Source organism: Anolis sagrei, chromosome 12, assembly GCF_037176765.1.
Source record: "Anolis sagrei isolate rAnoSag1 chromosome 12, rAnoSag1.mat, whole genome shotgun sequence".
In the NCBI taxonomy this organism is placed as follows: domain Eukaryota; kingdom Metazoa; phylum Chordata; class Lepidosauria; order Squamata; family Dactyloidae; genus Anolis; species Anolis sagrei.
Genome location: NC_090032.1, coordinates 20,505,894 through 20,527,046, shown reverse-complemented (window position 1 = coordinate 20,527,046; position 21,153 = coordinate 20,505,894). Strand labels below are relative to the sequence as shown.

Here is a 21,153-nt window from a genome sequence, read left to right as displayed (position 1 = left end):
ATAATATAATATCTAATGTATATTATATTATTATATTATTATATTATATATTATATTATAATTGCATATTATAAAATATAATTACGAAATTACGAAAATAATTACGAAAATTGTAAAAATTGTTTCGATTCTTAATTACTCCTCACACTACTCCTGCATGGCTCGATACTGGATCGTAAGCTAATTCAAATACGAATCAATAACGAATAACGAAATTAACGAACTGGATCGCCCAAGCCTAGTACGTATCCCCTGCGGATATTGTGGAGATGGATTTTTTCGCTGTCGTTGTCACTGTACCGTTGCACGTTGTGGGTCAGATGTGTGTACGTCCGCCATTTTTATTTATTATTAATTTTTTTGCCCGTTTTATTGGTCAATGCGGAAGCCGACAAATAAATTAACTCTTTAATGAAAGGCTGGTGGGACCCGGTGGCCCTTTGGCAAGAGAGGGAGGGACGTGTCGCTCGAATCCTAGAGTTGGAAGGGACCCACAGAGGTCATCTAGTCCATCCCTTTGCCACGCGGACGCCCGAAACGGACCACCGAGGCAGTCCTATTCCAATGTTTCGGTGGAATCTCTTTCCTTGCCATTCCGAATTCATCGTTTCGAATGTTGTCCCGTTCGTTTCCGGAGCTCAAGCAACCGCAACCCCGCGTTCTGCCCCTTCCTTTAAAATATTACCGCCGTTAGCTTAGCTTAAAAAACCGAAGAAGTAAACCGAAAGGCCTCTAAAAGCGTAAAGCAGGGTTCCTGAGTTCAGTGAGAGACAAACTGGGGGAAAGGGACACATTGTCGGATCGGAAGGAGCGAAGTTTCTTCCTTTCCTGAGACAGACGCAATGGGGTTGGATTCCTTGGCGAGGAACCCCGGAAAAACCCACTGCAGCTGCTTCCTTCCACTCCTTCTCTGCATCCAACGCTCCTTCTCGCTTTCTTTCGTGACGAGTTTCGGTGAGCTCACTCTGTGGGTCAAACCCATCGGCCCGGCTTCCGTGCCGGGGTCTCGTCATGTGGAGCTGGTGCTTCCGGCGCAAGGAGAGCGCCTCGGATCCGGAACCTGTCACGAGAAGAGCATTTGCAAGCTTTGGTTACTGTTGACTTCAGCAAACAATGCACAAATATCTATAGTAACATAGAAACAAGAATGTATGTATGTGTATTTTATAAGACTCTCAAGAAAATAATATAAATCAGGATAATATGTTCTCTAAATCCAGAAATTTAAGGGACCTTTTGATCCGTTCTGAATATAACTCTCCTACTACATCCCACAATCTTACCATTAGGGGTCACACTAGCTGTGGACACTGTAACTGTTGTCAACAATCACTCAAGATTAAAATATACTCTCATCCAACACTTAACATCAAGATTACCTTGCAACATTTAACAACATGTTCCACTGATAATGTAATTTACCTATTAGAATGCTCCTGCAAGCTATTATATGTTGGAATGACCACTAGACCCCTTAAAACCAGGATAAATGAACATCGTTCACGCATAAGGAATGGGTCCACTGACTCTTCACTATATGTACATTTCAATGAAAAAGCTCATACACACCATAGCTTTAAATTTTGCGCTTTAGAAAAAATATTACCCAGACCTAACGCAGATGTAAAAAAAACTCCTTCTACAAGACTTAATGTCAGGGGACAACCTTTACCTTTAACTTAATATAATAATATAATTTTAATTTTCCTATTACTGTCCCTCCTTCTCTGCCTCTCAGATCTCGCAGCTGCGCACCTGCACCGCTTCACTGCCGTCTTCAGGAACGAGATCTGAGAGGCAGAGGAGGAGGTACGGTAATAGGATACAAGGGCGGGTAAGGGTGCTCCATGCAGTCATGCTGGCCACATGACATTGGAGGTGTCTATGGACAACGCCGGCTCTTCAGCTTAGTAGTGGAGATGAGCACCACACCCCAGAGTCAGACATGACTGGACTTAATGTCAGGGGACAACCTTTACCTTTACCTTAATATAATAATATAATTTTCCTATTACTGTCCCTCCTTCTCTGCCTCTCAGATCTCGCACATGCGCACCTGCACCGCTTCACTGCCGTCTTCAGGAGCGAGATCTGAGAGGCAGAGGAGGAGGTACGGTAATAGGATACAAGAGCGGGTAAGGGTGCTCCATGCAGTCATGCTGGCCACATGACATTGGAGGTGTCTATGGACAACGCCGGCTCTTCCGCTTAGAAATGGAGATGAGCACCACACCCCAGAGTCAGACATAACTGGACTTAATGTCAGGGGACTACTTTTACCTTAATATAATAATATAGTTTTCCTATTACTGTCCCTCCTTCTCTGCCTCTCAGATCTCGCACATGCGCACCTGCACCGCTTCACTGCCGTCTTCAGGAGCGAGATCTGAGAGGCAGAGGAGGAGGTACGGTAATAGGATACACGAGCGGGTAAGGGTGCTCCATGCAGTCATGCTGGCCACATGACATTGGAGGTGTCTATGGACAACGCCGGCTCTTCCGCTTAGAAATGGAGATGAGCACCACACCCCAGAGTCAGACATAACTGGACTTAATGTCAGGGGACTACTTTTACCTTAATATAATAATATAGTTTTCCTATTACTGTCCCTCCTTCTCTGCCTCTCAGATCTCGCACCTGCGCACCTGCTCCGCTTCCCTGCAGTCTTCAGGAGCGAGATCTGAGAGGCAGAGGAGGAGGTACGGTAATAGGATACAAGAGCGGGTAAGGGTGCTCCATGCAGTCATGCTGGCCACATGACATTGGAGGTGTCTATGGACAACGCCGGCTCTACGGCTTAGAAATGGAGATGAGCACCACCCCCAGAGTCAGACATGACTGGACTTAATGTCAGGGGACTACTTTTACCTTAATATAATAATATAATTTTCCTATTACTGTCCCTCCTTCTCTGCCTCTCAGATCTCGCACATGCGCACCTGACTGGACTCAATGTCAGGGGACAACCTTTACCTTTACCTTAATATAATATATTGCATGTACATATTTTATAATACTATAATGTAATACAATATAATACTAATACTAATAATATGATATTATTATATATTACATATAATATTACTAAAATATTACAATATAATGGTATAGTACAATATAGTAATATATAATACTGATATTGTACTATGCTAATAATTTAATATATTGTATGTATATATATCTTGTAAGCTACACAGCATAGAAATGTTGTAAAAAAAATAAAAAAAATAAAAAATGCTTCTGGAACATGGCTATATAGTCCGGAAAACTCACAGCAACTCAATTCATACAGAGTTAAACAAATAACTCTCACTCCCACAGGTCCTACAAGGAAAAGGTCAAGGGCAGGGATGGCGGTAGAGGGGAAGAATGGGTACCCAACCAAGGAGAGCATTCAAGTTTTGGTTCCATGCTCCGTTTCTGCCCAGTTACCTCTGTCCGTGTGCCGACACCGAAAAAGAGTCCCTGTGGAGATGCGAAGGAGTCGTCTGACATAGAGCTGCCTGATTTGTGCTTTACTGCGGGGACAAAAAGTCAGAGAGTGGCCATCAGCTTGAAGACGGTTGGAGAATCCATATTATTCATTTATTTATTTATATACGACATTAATATGCCGCCCTTCTCACCCCGAAGTGGACTCAGAGCGGCTTACGAGGTATATATTTTCATACAATATATTATATTATTAGCATTAGGCTTGGGCGATCCTGTTCGTTAATTTCGTTATTCGTTATTAATTTGTATTTAAATTAGCTTACGATCCAATATCGAGCCATGCAGGAATAGTGTGAGGAGTAATTAAGAATCGAAACAATTTTCGTAATTATTTCGTAATTAATTCGTAATTATTATTTTGGCATCCTTCTTGCCCAAAATTTCTCATTACTTTATTTTTCATACACTCACTCTATGCCAGGTACAGCTAGTATAAAATATATAATATAATATAATATAATATAATATAATATAATATACAATTATAATATAATATAATATAATATAATATAATATAATATATAATAATATTATGATAATATAATATATATATTATATTTTATTATTATAATACTATTACATTATAGTATTATAGTATATTATAATATAATATATTATAGTATATTATATTATTATGATATTATTATATTATATCTTATTATATATATTATATAATATTATATTATAATTGTATAATATTATATATATAATATAATATAATAATATTATAATATAAAGTAATATAATATAATATATATAATATTATAATAATATAATATAATATACAGTAATATAATATAATAATATTATAATATAATATACAACAATATAATAATATTATAATAATATAATATAATATAATATAATATAATATAATATAATATAATATAACATAATAATATAGTTGTTGTTTTATCACACCAACAGTCAACAACAGAGGGAGAGGGAAGCTTCAGAAGTTCCCCCTGTCCCGTTTGGAGGTTTTTTTAGCATATTGCGCAATCGCATCCGCCATTAACGAATCGATTCGTAATTTTACGAAATTCCATATATTTCGAAATTTTTAAAAGGAAAATTTCGGAATTCTTAAAAAAAACGAAACGCAAGGGCCCCCTAAAAACAAAACGAGTTTAGAACCAAATTTTTCCGTGGTTACCCAAGCCTAATTAGCATAGTACAATATCAGTATTATATATTACTATATTGTACTATACCATGATATTGTAATATTATTAGTAATATTACATGCAATATAAATATATAATTATAATATCATATTATTAGTAGTATTATTATATTGCATTACATTATACATATCATTCCTTCCCCACCAACCTCAGGCCCGTGAACCCAATTTGGCCATTGGAAATTCTCCCATCCGGCCCAGGGGCTTCTCCCATCCTCAGCTCTTTAACTGCATGACATTCCAGCATGGAGCCCATTTCATGGAATCACTGAGTTGGAAGAGACCCCAAAGCTCATCCAATCCTGTCTGCTAGACAGGAAAACACAATCTAACAAAGATCCGCGTAGTTAAAGCAATGATATTCCCTGTAGGATGCAAAAGCTGGACTTTAAGGAAGACTGAGCAAAGGTAGATAGATGCTTTTGAACTGTGGTGTTGAAGGAAAATTCTGAGAGTGCCTTGGACCGCGAGAAGATCAGAGCAGTCCATCCTCCAGGAAATAATAATAATAATAATAATAATAATAATAATAATCTTTATTTATAACCCACCACCATCTCCCCAAAGGGGACTCGGGGCAGCTGACATGAGGCCAAGCCCAAATAATACAACATAACCACAGAATGACAAAGAAATACATCATATCAAAATATTTATTTATTTATTTATTTATTTACGGCATTTCTATGCCATCCTTCTCACCCCGAAGGGGACTCAGAGCGGCTTACAAGATATATTTTCATAGAATATATTAAATTATTAGCATAGTACTTCTTAATCAAAGAATCAGTCCTCCCTGTGGTTCTATCACTACAGGATTCCTGTTGGATTTCTACTTCCACACAAGATCAACTACCTCTGTAGTTCACAACTACAGATCAGTTCCTTGATCCTCTCACTGGAGAATCCTCTCCTGTAACTCTCTGGTTACAGACTGCTGATTCACAGATCAGTCCTCTTCTGTAACTCTCTGGCTACAGACTGACAACTTTCAAAAAGCTGTGCTGCCAAGTGGCAGTGGCTATGCCAACTCAGCTCAAGGCAAGCCAAGCCAGTTACCATCCCTAATAAGTCCTCTTCTATAACTCTCCAGCTACAGACTACTGATTCACAGATCAGTCCTCTTCTGTAACTCTCCGGCTACAGACTGACAACTTTCAAAAAGCTGCGCTGCCAAGTGGCAGTGGCTATGCCAACTCAGCTCAAGGCAAGCCAAGCCAGTTACCATCCCTAATAAGTCCTCTTCTGTAACTCTCCGGCTACAGACTACTGATTCACAGATCAGTCCTCTTCTGTAACTCTCTGGCTACAGACTGACAACTTTCAAAAAGCTGCGCTGCCAAGTGGCAGTTGGCAGTTGGCTCCGCCCCCGTTGCTATGCCAACTCAGCTCAAGGCAAGCCAAGCCAATTACCATCCCTAATAAGTCCTCTTCTGTAACTATCCGGCTACAGACTACTAATTCACAGATCAGTCCTCTTCTGTAACTCTCCGGCTACAGACTGACAACTTTCAAAAAGCTGCGCTGCCAAGTGGCAGTTGGCTCCGCCCCCGTTGCTATGCCAACTCAGCTCAAGGCAAGCCAAGCCAGTTACTATCCCTAATAAAATACAATTCTACATACTTACCATTACTAACTATTGTCTAAACAATACATGACTATAAGAATAAAAATACACATCATCACAAAAATAAACAATATAAAATAAATCCTGACTGCTCACTTGGAGGGAAGGATATTTAGAGGCCAAGATGAAGTCCTTTGGCCACATCACAAGAAGACAGGAAAGCTTGGAGAAAAGAATGATGCTGGGGAAAATGGAAGGAAAAAGGAAGAGGCGCCGACCAAGGACAAGATGGATGAATGGCTTGACTCTGAAGGAGCTGGGGGTGGTGACGGCTGAGATGAAGTCCTTTGGCCACATCACGAGAAGACAGGAAAGCTTGGAGAAAAGAATGATGCTGGGGAAAATGGAAGGAAAAAGGAAGAGGGGCCGACCAAGGACAAGATGGATGAATGGCTTGACTCTGAAGGAGCTGGGGGTGGTGACGACTGAGATGGAGTCCTTTGGCCACATCAGGAGAAGACAGGAAAGCTTGGAGAAAAGAATGATGCTGGGGAAAATAGAAGGAAAAAGGAAGAGGGGCCGACCAAGGACAAGATGGATGAATGGCTTGACTCTGAAGGAGCTGGGGGTGGTGACGGCTGAGATGAAGTCCTTTGGCCACATCATGAGAAGACAGGAAAGCTTGGAGAAAAGAATGATGCTGGGGAAAATGGAAGGAAAAAGGAAGAGGGGCCGACCAAGGACAAGATGCATGAATGGCTTGACTCTGAAGGAGCTGGGGGTGGTGACGGCTGAGATGAAGTCCTTTGGCCACATCACGAGAAGACAGGAAAGCTTGAAGAAAAGAATGATGCTGGGGAAAATGGAAGGAAAAAGGAAGAGGGGCCGACCAAGGACAAGATGGATGGCTTGACTCTGAAGGAGCTGGGGGTGGTGACGGTCGAGAGGGAGCTCTGGCGTGGAGTGGCCCATGAGGTCACGAGGAGTTGGAAGCGACTGAACGAATAAACAACAACAAACCTTTCCCGACAGATGACCACCCACCCTCTGCTTGAAAACTCGAGAGAATGAGATTCCACCACATCTTTGGAGTACTTACGAGAAGAAGCGGATGAAGAAAAAGAAGACCCACTCCTCTGGGCTATGCTGTTGCTGCCCGAAGACAAGGGCCGGCGAGTCTCCGAAAGGCTGCTGCAACGCATGCGCACTTGGGCCTCCTGCTTCTTCTCTTCCTGGGCCTGTAAATGAATATCCCATTGGGGGATATGGGAAAATGACAGACAGGATGAGTTTGGGGGTGGGTGGAAAACTATAAATTCTACGGACGACGACTTCCTTCCATCTAGACCAGCGTTTCTCAACCTGGGGGTCGGGACCCCTGGAGGGGTCGTGAGCAGGGGTCCCGAGGGGTCGCCAAAGACCATTAGAAAACACAGTATTTTTTGTTGGTCATATCTGGGAAGTTTGGTCCAATTCTATCATTGGTGGGGTTCAGAATGCTCTTTGATTGTAGGTGAACTATAAATCCCAGCAACTACAACTCACAAATGTCAAGGTCTATTTCCCCCAAACTCCACCAGTGTTCACATTTGGGCATATGGAGTACTTGTGCCAAGTTTGGTCCAATTCCATCATTGTTTGAGTCCACAGTGCTCTAGCTGGAGGTAGGTGAACTACAACTCCAAAACTCAAGGTCAATGCCCACCAACTCCCTCCAGTATTTTTTGTTGGGCGTGGGAGTTCTGTGTGCCAAGTTTGGTTCAGTTCCCTCATTGGTGGAGTTCAGAATGCTCTTTGATTGTAGGTGAACTATAAATCCCAGCAACTACAACTCACAAATGTCAAGGTCTATTTCCCCCAAACTCCACCAGTGTTCACATTTGGGCATATGGAGTATTTGTGCCAAGTTTGGTCCAATTCCATCATTGTTTGAGTCCACAAGGCTCTAGCTGGAGGTAGGTGAACTACAACTCCAAAACTCAAGGTCAATGCCCACCAACTCCCTCCAGTATTTTTTGTTGGGCGTGGGAGTTCTGTGTGCCAAGTTTGGTTCAGTTCCCTCATTGGTGGAGTTCAGAATGCTCTTTGATTGTAGGTGAACTATAAATCCCAGCAACTACAACTCACAAATGTCAAGGTCTATTTCCCCCAAACTCCACCAGTGTTCACATTTGGGCATATGGAGTATTTGTGCCAAGTTTGGTCCAATTCCATCATTGTTTGAGTCCACAAGGCTCTAGCTGGAGGTAGGTGAACTACAACTCCAAAACTCAAGGACAATGCCCACCAACCCCCTCCAGTATTTTTTGTTGGTCGTGGGAGTTCTGTGTGCCAAGTTTGGTTCAGTTCCCTCATTGGTGGAGTTCAGAACGCTCTTTGATTGTAGGTGAACTATAAATCCCAGCAACTACAACTCACAAATGTCAAGGTCTATTTCCCCCAAACTCCACCAGTGTTCACATTTGGGCATATGGAGTATTCGTGCCAAGTTTGGTCCAATTCCATCATTGTTTGAGTCCACAAGGCTCTAGCTGGAGGTAGGTGAACTACAACTCCAAAACTCAAGGTCAATGCCCACCAACCCCCTCCAGTATTTTTTGTTGGTCGTGGGAGTTCTGTGTGCCAAGTTTGGTTCAGTTCCCTCATTGGTGGAGTTCAGAATGCTCTTTGATTGTAGGTGAACTATACATCTCAGCAAGTACAACTCACAAATGACAACATCAATTCTCCCTCCAACCACACCAGTATTCAAATTTTGGCATATCGGGTAAGGCAAGGTAAGGTAAAAGTTTTCTCCTGACATTAAGTCCAGTTGTGTCCAACTCTGGGGGTTGGTGCTCAGTTTCTAGGCCAAAGAGCCGGTGTTGTCCATAGACACCTCCAAGGTCATGTGGCCGGCATGACTGCATGGAGCGCCGTTCTTGGATATTTGTGCCAAATTTGGTCCAGTGAATGAAAATACATCCTGCATTTCATATATTTACATTATGATTCATAACAGTAACACAATTAACATTAGGAAGTATCCTCCTCTTGATGCAACCTGGAACCACATTGGTCCTTTTGGCTACCGCATCACAACATTGGCTCATGGTCATCTTATGGTCCACTAAGTCTCCTTGACTGTTGTAGAGCCAGATGTCTCCAGTCCCACATTTGTGCGAATCCTGGGATGTAACCGAAACTCACCGCATGGAGGTCTTGCAGCTTGTGATGCCTCTCGCCGGGCCCCACGTGGACCAAGTGGTTGAAGTTGCTGGGGGCCGAGATGAGCTTGGAGCGGAGGCGGGGGTCCCGCATCATCTCCCTGCAAAGCAGTGGGAACCCAAGACATTGTGACTGCCATGAAGACAGGCAGTTCCCGAGTTACAAACATCCGACTTATAGTTACAAACTTCTTTCAGCTAGGGAAAGCTTCCCAAAACTTCCTTGGCGAATGGACTATCTGTGAATCAGTAGTCTGTAGCCGGAGAGTTACAGGAGAGGACTGATCTGTGAATCAGCAGTCTGTAACCAGAGAGTTACAGGAGAGGATTCTCCAGTGAGAGGATCAAGGAACTGATCTGTAGTTGTGAACTACAGAGGTAGTTGATCCTGTGTGGAGGAAGAAATCCAACAGGAATCAAACAATCAAATAATGGATAACCTAAAAGTTCTACATAAGGAGACCGTTTCCTCTTTGTAAAGTGTGTTTGTTCTGCAAGGAATGCAGAATCTGAACACTCGCCTCCTTCCAAGATGGACTAAACAAAGAAGGATGATGAGTATGAATGAGTGAATGGATTGTGAGTGATTGTTACGAGTATATGTGATAGCGAACTGAATGAGAAAGGGAAGTGGGTATGAAGGAGTGAATGAATGGATTACGAGTGAATGTTACGAGTATATGTAATGGTGAACTGAATGAGGAAAGACGGTGAATGAATGAATGGATTATGAGTGAGAAATGCCTCTAGAACATGGCCATATAGCCCGAAAAAACCCACAAGAACTAAGTAAAGGAATGGATTACGCGTGAATGTTACTAGTATATGTGATGGTGAACTGAATGAGGAAAGATGGTGAGTTAATGAATGGATTACGAGTGAATGTTACGAGTGTATGTGATGGTGAACTGAATGAGGAAAGACGGTGAATATGAACAAGTAAATGAATGAATTATGAGTGAATGTTATGAGTATATGTGATGGTGAACTGAATGAGGAAAGACAGTGAGTTAATGAATGGATTACGAGTGAATGTTACGAGTATATGCGATGGTGAACTGAATGAGGAAGGACGGTGAGTATGAACAAATCAATGAATGGATTACGAGTGAATGCTACGAGTATATGTGATGGTGAAATGAATGAGGAAGGACGGTGAGTATGAACGAGTGAATGAATGGATTACAATGAAGTGAGTATTGAGTAAATTAATGGATGAAGAGTGAATGTTGCGAGTATATGTGATAGCGAACTGAATGAAGAAGGATGGTGAGTATGAACGAGTGAATGAATGGATTCCGAGTGAATGTTACGAGTATATTTGATGATGAACTGAATGATGAAAGACGGTGAGTATGAACGAGTGAATGAATGGACTACAATGAAGTGAGTATTGAGTAAATTAATGGATGAAGAGTGAATGTTGCGAGTATATGTGATAGCGAACTGAATGAGAAAGGGAAGTGGGTGTGAATGAGTGAATGAATGGATTACGGGTGAATGTTACGAGTATATGTGATGATGAACTGAATGAAGAAGGAAGGTGAGTATGAATGAGTGAATGAATGGATTACGAGTGAATGTTACGAGTATATATGATGGTGAACAATGAGGAAGGACGGTGAGTATGAACGAGTTTATTAATGGATTACAATGAAGTGAGTATTGAGTAAATTAATGGATGAAGAGTAAATCTTGTGAGTATATGTGATGATGAACTGAATGAAGAAGATGGTGAATGAACAAGTGAATGTTACGAGTATATGTGATGATGAACTGAATGAAGAAGGAAGGTATGAATGAATGAATGGATGGATTACGAGTGAATGTTACGAGTATATGGTGAACTGAATGAGGAAGGACGGTGAGTATGAACTAGTGAATGAATGGATTCTGAGTGAATGTTACGGGAATATGTGATGGCGAACTGAATGAAGAAGGACAGTGAGTATGAACGAGTGAATGAATGGATTACGAGTGAATGTTACGAGTACATATGATGGTGAACAATGAGGAAGGACGGTGAGTATGAACGAGTGAATGAATGGATTCCGAGTGAATGTTATGAGAATATGTGATGATGAACTGAATGAAGAAGGACAGTGAGTATGAACGAGTGAATGAATGGATTACGAGTGAATGTTATGAGTACATATGATGGTGAACAATGAGGAAGGACGGTGAGTATGAACGAGTGAATGAATGGATTCCGAGTGAATGTTATGAGAATATGTGATGGCGAACTGAATGAAGAAGGACGGAGAGTATGAACGAGTGAATGAATGGATTCCAAGTGAATGTTACGAGTATATGTGATGATGAACTGAATGAAGAAGGATGGTGAGAATGAACGAGTGAATGAATGGATTACGAGTAAATGTTACGAGTATATGTGATGATGAACTGAATGAAGAAGGATGGTGAGAATGAACGAGTGAATGAATGGATTACGAGTAAATGTTACGAGTATAAGTGATGGTGAACTGAATAAGGAAGGGCAATAATATGAACGAGTGAATGAATGGATGATGAGTTAATGTTATGAGTATATGTGATGGTGAACTGAATGAAGAAGGACGGAAGTATGAATGAGTGAATGAATGGATTCTGAGTGAATGTTACGAGAATATCTGATGGCGAACTGAATGAAGAAGGACGGTGAGTATGAACGAGTGAATGAATGGATTCCAAATGAATGTTATGTGAATATGTGATGATGAACTGAATGAAGAAGGAAGGTGAGTATGAATGAGTGAATGGATGGATTACGAGTGAATGTTACGAGTATATGTGATGATGAACTGAATGAAGAAGGAAGGTGAGTATGAATGAGTGAATGGATGGATTACGAGTGAATGTTACGAGTATATGTGATGGTGAACTGAATGAGGAAGGACAATAATATGAACGAGTGAATGAATGGATTCTGAGTGAATGTTACGAGAATATCTGATGGTGAACTGAATGAGGAAGGACAATAATATGAACGAGTGAATGAATGGTTTCCAAGTGAATGTTACAAGTATATGTGATGGTGAACCAAATGAAGGACGGTGAGTACGAACGAGTGAATGAATGTTACGAGTATATGTGATGGTGATCCGAATGGAGAAGGATGGTGAGTATGAATGAGTGAATGAATGGATGACGAGTAAATGTTACGAGTATATGTGATGGTGAACTGAATGAGGAAGGACAGTCAGTATGAACGACTGAATGAATGAATTACAAGGAATGCACCCTGTCCCATTGAAAAGTGATTGAAGAACAGTCTTAAGTTGCAAAAAGTATTCATGACACTCCTGACGCTCTGCTTGAAAAACTACAACTCTTTCTGTTTGGGGTTGGGCCCCAAACACAATTCAAATGGTTCCTCCCTGCGTTTGGACATAAGGGACAGGCTACTTCCATGATGGTCAGACTCACTTCCTCTGGTGCTGCCGCTCCTCCTCGGTGATCCGGAAGGAAAAGCGCCGCTTGTGCCTCGTTCGCATGAGGTGCCGTCGGCTGTTGTCGGTCATCTGAGGGATTTCGAACTCATCCTGGTCTGGAAAGGAATTGGTTAAGAATTTACTTTTATATAATGTACACATTTTATTTTTCCATAGGGATCCCGTGCTTCTAACCCACTACATCAGTGGTTCTCACTTTTTCTCGTCCCCTTCCTTCATTATTATTGCAAAGGCTGGATGGCCATCTGTTGGGAGTGTTCTGACTGTGATTTTCCTATGATGATGATGATGATTATTATTAGAACCCTTTCCTTACCTGCCGCCTTGTTTCTAAGGTAAGTCAGCCGGACCTTCTCGCTGCCGAAAGTGCAAAGGGATCCCTCGGGATTCAGGGCTCGGACCTGGTAAGAAACGGGGTGTCATTCCATCCCCAAAAAGTCACTTTCCCCAAGCTCTGTTTGTAGTATGAATTGAATGAAATTGTACAAAAGGTGTATGACTGGAGTCTGACCAAGACTGAAGACACTATCCTAAAAAGAATGGTCTTGATGGGAAACTACAAAAGGAGGTGAAGACTTCACGATCTGGTGACATGGCCCAGAGACAACGATTTAACTCTTGAGTTGAAAACAAGATGTTTACATAGTCAAAGACAACGATTCTTTAAATCAACACAATCGTTCCTTACATTAAGAAGGAAAACCAACATCAGTTCAGAAAGGAAGGAAACATCTCTCTAAAACTGATGGAGTCAACTTTTTGGAACAGCAATAGCAAGAAATTTGCTATATTGTGGCAGCCGTTAGGAGAAAATAAAATAATAAAGGGAAATCATAATAATTTAGAATAAAATAGAAGATTCATGTTCCTACCTGATCTTGAAAAGACCATTTCTAATGAGTGAATTTGCAAACATGAGAAACCTACAGATGATTAACACTGGACCTTGGGTCAGTTTGCTCTAGCCGATGTTTACATAGATATGAAGTCAACAAGAGAAGTTTGGCAGGACAAAGAAATCAATAGTATCGATCCAAGACTTGGAACATCTAAGGTCATATGGTGAGAGAGCGCCATCTTCTGACCACTTAATGTAAATAACAGGCAATTTTAGAAGAGTTTCATCCTAAGTAAATTCCTTCATGGTCTTCATATTAAGAAATAAGTTATAATGAAGTAATTAAGGCTGGATTGATTAGAGGAGATTGCCTTGATCAAATCTTATGTTATAAGCATATAAAAGTTATAATTCAATTAGAGATTTAAGGAATTGAATATACGTGTCATCTTAGGGTAATGGGTGAAAGTTGGGATAAGTTACATAATCGAGCAGATGTTTGGGGTCACAATGTGGCTGCCAAGACCTGATAAAGATGTCCTTGGCAACTATACATGGAAACACCTGTTAATGATTGTATTGTGTAAATGTCAGACTCTTTCTGTGCATGTGTGGAAAGGGTGATATTCTATAAAAGACCGAGGCGAATCAGACCTCAGTTGTGACAGTAATTTGATCTGTTCACCCTATACTCTGCAGAGATAGAAATAAATGCCTGGAAATCAGACATGCTGTCTCTCCATCTTCTTCCTTCTCCAAAAGTACTCTAATGATCTCGGGTTGCGTATATTCCGCAACAATATAAGAGACATTTTTGCAATCCAAAAGTGTGGCAGACAACAAAGTCCAAAACGACACACATACACACCTTTTTCTTTCTTTAAAATAATTTTTAATTAATTTTTCAAAATTGTTATACATAAATTATTGTACCTTTTTCAATGAGATGGTCTGAATCCATTCGGCTTTCCGGGCGTCAAAGACGTCCACTGCGTTTTCGCTGAACACTGACAAATAGGGAGCATTGTAACCTGCGATGGAGAGACAAAAGAATATGTATGTTAATGCCAGATTTTTAGGTTGCAACACACATCACTCCCCAGACAGCATGAAATTAGAGAGAGGTTGCATTGCCACAAATGGAGACGTCAAGCTCCCACGGCCTCCCCGTATTAAGTAGAGGCTGGATGGCCATCTGTCGAGAGGGCTTGGATGGTGTATTCCTGTAGGACGGTTCCCAAGACCACCAGAAATATGTGTTTACCAATGGTCATTAGGTGATCCCTGTGAAAGGATCGTTTGACCCCCAAAGGGGCCGCGGCTCTGAATTAGAGAAGTGAACACGTGTGTGAGTCGACACAGAGTCGACAGCACAGAGTCGACAAGGTAGTTCGGTAGAAAGGGGAAGGGGAAACAGGGAAGCATAGTCTCGCGAGAGCTGCGTTGCGCAACCAGCGTAGTGCTACTAGCACTGAGTCCCAGCTATCATACTTTTACCACGGTTCTGAATTAGAGAAGTGAACACGTGTGTGAGTCGACACAGAGTCGACAGCACAGAGTCGACAAGGTAGTTTGGTAGAAAAGGGAAGGGGAAACAGGGAAGCATAGTCTCGCGAGAACTGCATTGCACAACCAGTGCAGTGCTACTAGCACTGAGTCCCAGCTATCATACTTTTACCATGGTTCTGAATTAGAGAAGTGAACACGTGTGTGAGTCGACACAGAATCAACAGCACAGAGTCGACAAGGTAGTTCAGTAGAAAGGGGAAGGGGAAACAGGGAAGCATAGTCTCGCGAGAACTGCGTTGCACATCCAGCGTAGCGCTACTAGCACTGAGTCCCAGCTATCATCCTTTTACCAAGGTTCCTCCACCACACTACGAGGCAGAGAGTTCCACTGCTGAACAGCTCTCGCAGTGAGGAATGCAGAATCTGAACACCCGCCTCCTTCCAAGATGGACTAAACACCCGCCTCCTCCCAGCTGTTCAGGCCAGCAGCCAATCAGCGTGAAGCCGGGCGGGGAGGAGAGGGCGGGAGATTTGAATTGTTTCTCTGTATTTTGCCAATAAAAATGCCTGTAACTCTTGCATTGGTATGCTTGTGGTGGAATTATTCCTACAATGCATCCGATCTCAGCAGAATCGCTGATAAACCTCAGTGCCACTTCTTCGCCTTGGCAAGAGTCTCATTTCAATTATTAATATTAGGCTTGGGCGGTTTCGTTCGTTAATTTCGTAATTCGTTATTAATTCGTATTTAAATTAGCTTACGATCCAATATTGAGCCATGCAGGAATAGTGTGAGGAGTAATTAAGACTCGAAACAATTTTTTCAATTTATTTCGTAATTATTTCGTAATTATTTCGTAATTATTTTCGCATGTCTGGTGCAAGTTTTATAGTTGTTGTTTGTTTTATCACACCAACAGTCAACAACAGAGGGAGAGGGAAGCTTCAGAAGTTCCTCCTGTCCCATTTGGAGGTTTGTTTTTTTTAGCATATTGCGCAATCTCGTCCGCCATTAACGAATCGATTCGTAATTTTACGAAATTTCGTAAATTTCGAAATTTTTTAAAGGAAAATTTCGGAATTATTAAAAAAAACGAAACGCAAGGGCCCCCTAAAAACAAAACGAGTTTAGAACCAATTTTTTCCGTGGTTACCCAAGCCTAATTTGTTGTTGTTGTTGTTGTTGTTCATTCGTCAATAAAATTGCTGGAATCAGGCTTCCCTGAAGGCTTGCCAAGGTAGCGTTCCCTCTTTGGTGGGAACTAAGGGTCATCTCTCCTTGGAGTTGACCCCCCCTAAAGTCTGAGTTGGCTTCATTAATACTCACAGCAGCGTGCCTGTTGCTTAGGAACGCCTCAGTCTGAGAGAGCTCTCTGTGTGAGAGAAGCCTCTCTGTGTGACTCAGGGAAGCTGCAGTTCAATATAAGCAGGTGTGCCTGTTGCTTAGGAACGCCTCAGTCTGAGAGAGCTCTCTGTGTGAGAGAAGCCTCTCTGTGTGACTCAGGGAAGCTGTGGTTCAATATAAGCAGGTGTGCCTGTTGCTTAGTAACACCTCAGTCTGAGAGATCTCTCTGTGTGAGAGAAGCCTCTCTGTGTGACTCAGGGAAGGTGTGGTTCAATATAAGCAGGCCTGCCTGTTGCTTAGGAACGCCTCAGTCTGAGAGAGCTCTCTGTGTGAGAGAAGCCTCTATGTGTGACTCAGGGAAGGTGTGGTTCAATATAAGGAGGCCTGCCTGTTGCTTAGTAACACCTCAGTCTGAGAGATCTCTCTGTGTGAGAGAAGCCTCTCTGTGTGACTCAGGGAAGGTGTGGTTCAATATAAGCAGGCGTGCCTGTTGCTTAGTAACACCTCAGTCTGAGAGAGTCCTCTGTGTGAGAGAAGCCTCTCTGTGTGACTCAGGGAAGGTGTGGTTCAATATAAGCAGGCGTGCCTGTTGCTTAGTAACACCTCAGTCTGAGAGAGTTCTCTGTGTGAGACAAGCCTCTCTGTGTGACTCAAGGAAGCTGCGGTTCAATATAAGCAGGCGTGCCTGTTGCTTAGTAACACCTCAGTCTGAGAGAGCTCTCTGTGTGAGAGAAGCCTCTCTGTGTGACTCAGGGAAGGTGTGGTTCAATATAAGCAGGCGTGCCTGTTGCTTAGTAACACCTCAGTCTGAGAGAGTTCTCTGTGTGAGACAAGCCTCTCTGTGTGACTCAAGGAAGCTGCGGTTCAATATAAGCAGGCGTGCCTGTTGCTTAGTAACACCTCAGTCTGAGAGAGTTCTCTGTGTGAGACAAGCCTCTCTGTGTGACTCAAGGAAGCTGCGGTTCAATATAAGCAGGCGTGCCTGTTGCTTAGTAACACCTCAGTCTGAGAGAGCTCTCTGTGTGAGAGAAGCCTCTCTGTGTGACTCAGGGAAGCTGCAGTTCAATATAAGCAGGCGTGCCTGTTGCTTAGTAACACCTCAGTCTGAGAGAGTTCTCTGTGTGAGACAAGCCTCTCTGTGTGACTCAAGGAAGCTGCGGTTCAATATAAGCAGGCGTGCCTGTTGCTTAGTAACACCTCAGTCTGAGAGAGTTCTCTGTGTGAGACAAGCCTCTCTGTGTGACTCAAGGAAGCTGCGGTTCAATATAAGCAGGCGTGCCTGTTGCTTAGTAACACCTCAGTCTGAGAGAGCTCTCTGTGTGAGAGAAGCCTCTCTGTGTGACTCAGGGAAGGTGTGGTTCAATATAAGCAGGCGTGCCTGTTGCTTAGTAACACCTCAGTCTGAGAGAGCTCTCTGTGTGAGAGAAGCCTCTCTGTGTGACTCAGGGAAGCTGCGATTCAATATAACCAGGCGTGCCTGTTGCTTAGTAAACACCTCAGTCTGAGAGAGCTCTCTGTGTGAGACAAGCCTCTCTGTGTGACTCAAGGAAGCTACGGTTCAATATAAGCAGGCGTGCCTGTTGCTTAGTAACACAAGGGCCCCCTAAAAACAAAACGAGTTTAGAACCAATTTTTTCCGTGGTTACCCAAGCCTAATTTGTTGTTGTTGTTGTTGTTGTTCATTCGTCAATAAAATTGCTGGAATCAGGCTTCCCTGAAGGCTTGCCAAGGTAGCGTTCCCTCTTTGGTGGGAACTAAGGGTCATCTCTCCTTGGAGTTGACCCCCCCTAAAGTCTGAGTTGGCTTCATTAATACTCACAGCAGCTAAGAGGAGGTGCAGGCCACATGAGTTCCTGGGTCCGGCTCCGGCGTCCCTGGCCGTCCACGTAGAGCCCGAATCCGCTGAAGCAGAGGATCAGCTCGCTCAGGCTGACCTCCACAGCCTTCAGGGCTTCCATCTGGGCCACGGCAGCGGCCCGAGAGTCGTCGGGGTGGGGCAGATGGACCGGGGGGGCTTCGTTGAGCAGCGGGTAGAGCGAGAACCCGCCGGGGAAGCCCACGCAGAGTCGGTCGCCCAAGACGTCCAAGCACTGGACGTAGCCCTGAGCCTGGATCTCCTTGATGCGGCGGTGGGGCGGGCGGGTGGCGGTCAGCTGGAAGCAGAGGACTTGGCGCTTGCAAGCCACACAGAGCACCGGGGTGGTGCCACGGCAGACCAGCCCCACGGCCACTGCCTGGCAGCCTTTGGCCTCCACCAGCTTGGACCCGGGGGCCTCGGGGGTCTCCAGTTCGGCCCAGGAGAAGAGGCGCAGGCCGTGGTTCTTGCCGCAGAGCACCGAGAGAAGTTGGGCCTGCGGAGAGACCAGGAGGAGCTGCACTCGCCGGCAGTCGCCCACTTGCAGGACGTCTAAGGGGGGAAAAGAAGAGAAAGAGGGAAACTTCTATTATTATTTTTATTATTATTAAACTTTATTTGTACCCCGCTGTTGCAATCCAGAGCAGAGAACGAGGCCTAAGATAACTATCCACCACACTTGGCTGTGAAAAACAATCCTTTTTTATTGAAGAAAAATGGTTACAAAATAAAGGAAAAATGCAAGTCAAAAGCCACAGCAAAATCAGCAAACATGAATTTAAATGAACAAAGCAAAACCAAAAGCCTCACTGTGAAATACTGGAACCTGTTAGCAATCCACTAACCGTACTTGATATCCTAGAAATCTTTCCATACTATGGCCATGGAACCGGGAGAACTGCCAAGGTCTTCATCAATTCTGAAACGATGCCTGAACTGAGGGAATCAGCCTGGCATATTGCAATTAAAACTCAAGAATCGGTTCCGTGAACCGCCCTTCTGTTTTGAAGCTAGTTTTTAATTCTTGAATTCGGGAGGATCGACGCAAACTGAGTGTTTTATTTCTGTCTTCCCAAATTTGGCCCCTTCTGTTGTCATTACAGTTAACAGGTGCAGAAGGGAGGGAAAGGTCAAGGTCTCCCTCTGAAACATTCTCAGGAACACTGGTACTTTCATTTTCCAAATCCACAGAAGTTCCTTCCTCACTAATTTCAGGAACATTGGCATTTTCCAAACCTACAGCAGATTCTTCCTCACTAATTTCAGGAGCATTGGCATCAAGAGGTACATTTCCACTAGCATCAGTAAATATACTTTCATTAGCATCAGGAGGAACAAACAGAGAATCAGGTTCAAGTTCAAACTCAGGCTGAACCCCAACACTCTGCCTCTTCTGTTGCGAATGGGAGCTCTGCCTCTTCTGTTGCGAATGGGAGCTCTGCCTCTTCTGTTGCGAATGGGAGCTCTGCCTCTTCTGTTGCGAATGGGAGCTCTGCCTCTTCTGTTGCGAATGGGAGCTCTGCCTCTTCTGTTGCGAATGGGAGCTCTGCCTCTTCTGTTGCGAATGGGAGCTCTGCCTCTTCTGTTGCGAATGGGAGCTCTGCCTCTTCTGTTGCGAATGGGAGCTCTGCCTCTTCTGTTGCGAATGGGAGCTCTGCCTCTTCTGTTGCGAATGGGAGCTCTGCCTCTTCTGTTGCGAATGGGAGCTCTGTGTTGCAATCCAGAGCAGAGAACGAGGCCTAAGATAACTATCCACCACACTTGACTGTGAAAAACAATCCTTTTTTATTGAAGAAAAATAGTTACAAAATAAAGGAAAAATGCAAGTCAAAAGCCACAGCAAAATCAGCAAACATGAATTTAAATGAACAAAGCAAAACCAAAAGCCTCACTGTGAAATACTGGAACCTGTTAGCAATCCACTAACCGTACTTGATATCCTAGAAATCTTTCCATACTATGGCCATGGAACCAGGAGAACTGCCAAGGTCTTCATCAATTCTGAAACGATGCCTGAACTGAGGGAATCAGCCTGGCGTATTGCACTTAAAACTCAAGAATCGGTTCCGTGAACCGCCCTTCTGTTTTGAAGCTAGTTTTTAATTCTTGAATTCGGGAGGATCGACGCAAACTGAGTGTTTTATTTCTGTCTTCCCAAATTTGGCCCCTTCTGTTGTCATTACAGTTAACAGGTGCAGAAGGGAGTGAAAGGTCATGGCTTCCCTCTGAAACATTCTCAGGAACACTGGTACTTTCATTTTCCAAACCTACAGCAGTTCCTTCCTCACTAATTTCAGGAACATTGGCATTTTCCAAACCTACAGCAGTTTCTTCCTCACTAATTTCAGGAGCATTGGCATCAAAAGGTACATTTCCACTAGCATCAGTAATTATACTTTCATTAGCATCAGGAGGAACAAACAGAGAATCAGGTTCAAGTTCAAACTCAGGCTGAACCCCAACACCCGCTAGCATCTCCCGAAGGACTCGATGCGGCTTACAAAGGCCAAGGCCTCAACACACAACATAACAATACAAAACCTAAAGCAAATTAAAAACAATTCAAGCAATATAACAACAAGCAATAAACAATACACTAAGACACACTGAAACTGGGCCGGGCCAGAGTAATGGGTACGGGATTAAAAGTGCTGATGTGACAGGAGGGATATAAGGTATTATAGGGCAAGTGCAGTGTG

The 21,153-nt window shown here is 43.0% G+C and overlaps 1 protein-coding gene across 2 annotated transcripts in view; it reads right to left on the bottom strand.

The window, feature by feature from the left end:
- Positions 1 to 224: 224 nt before the first annotated feature.
- Positions 225 to 21,153, bottom strand: part of CDC42BPG (CDC42 binding protein kinase gamma) — a 110,278-nt gene continuing 89,349 nt past the window's right edge. For both annotated transcript variants that reach the window (XM_067472549.1, XM_067472550.1), the window contains exons 30-37: positions 18,419 to 19,006; positions 14,679 to 14,776; positions 13,224 to 13,308; positions 12,882 to 13,002; positions 9,439 to 9,556; positions 7,349 to 7,487; positions 3,434 to 3,519; positions 225 to 1,060 (exon numbers count right to left, since the gene is read on the bottom strand). In XM_067472549.1, the coding sequence (XP_067328650.1) occupies positions 1,010 to 1,060; positions 3,434 to 3,519; positions 7,349 to 7,487; positions 9,439 to 9,556; positions 12,882 to 13,002; positions 13,224 to 13,308; positions 14,679 to 14,776; positions 18,419 to 19,006 (1,286 nt within the window). In that variant the 3' untranslated portion in view covers positions 225 to 1,009. The remainder of the gene's footprint in view (positions 1,061 to 3,433; positions 3,520 to 7,348; positions 7,488 to 9,438; positions 9,557 to 12,881; positions 13,003 to 13,223; positions 13,309 to 14,678; positions 14,777 to 18,418; positions 19,007 to 21,153) is intronic.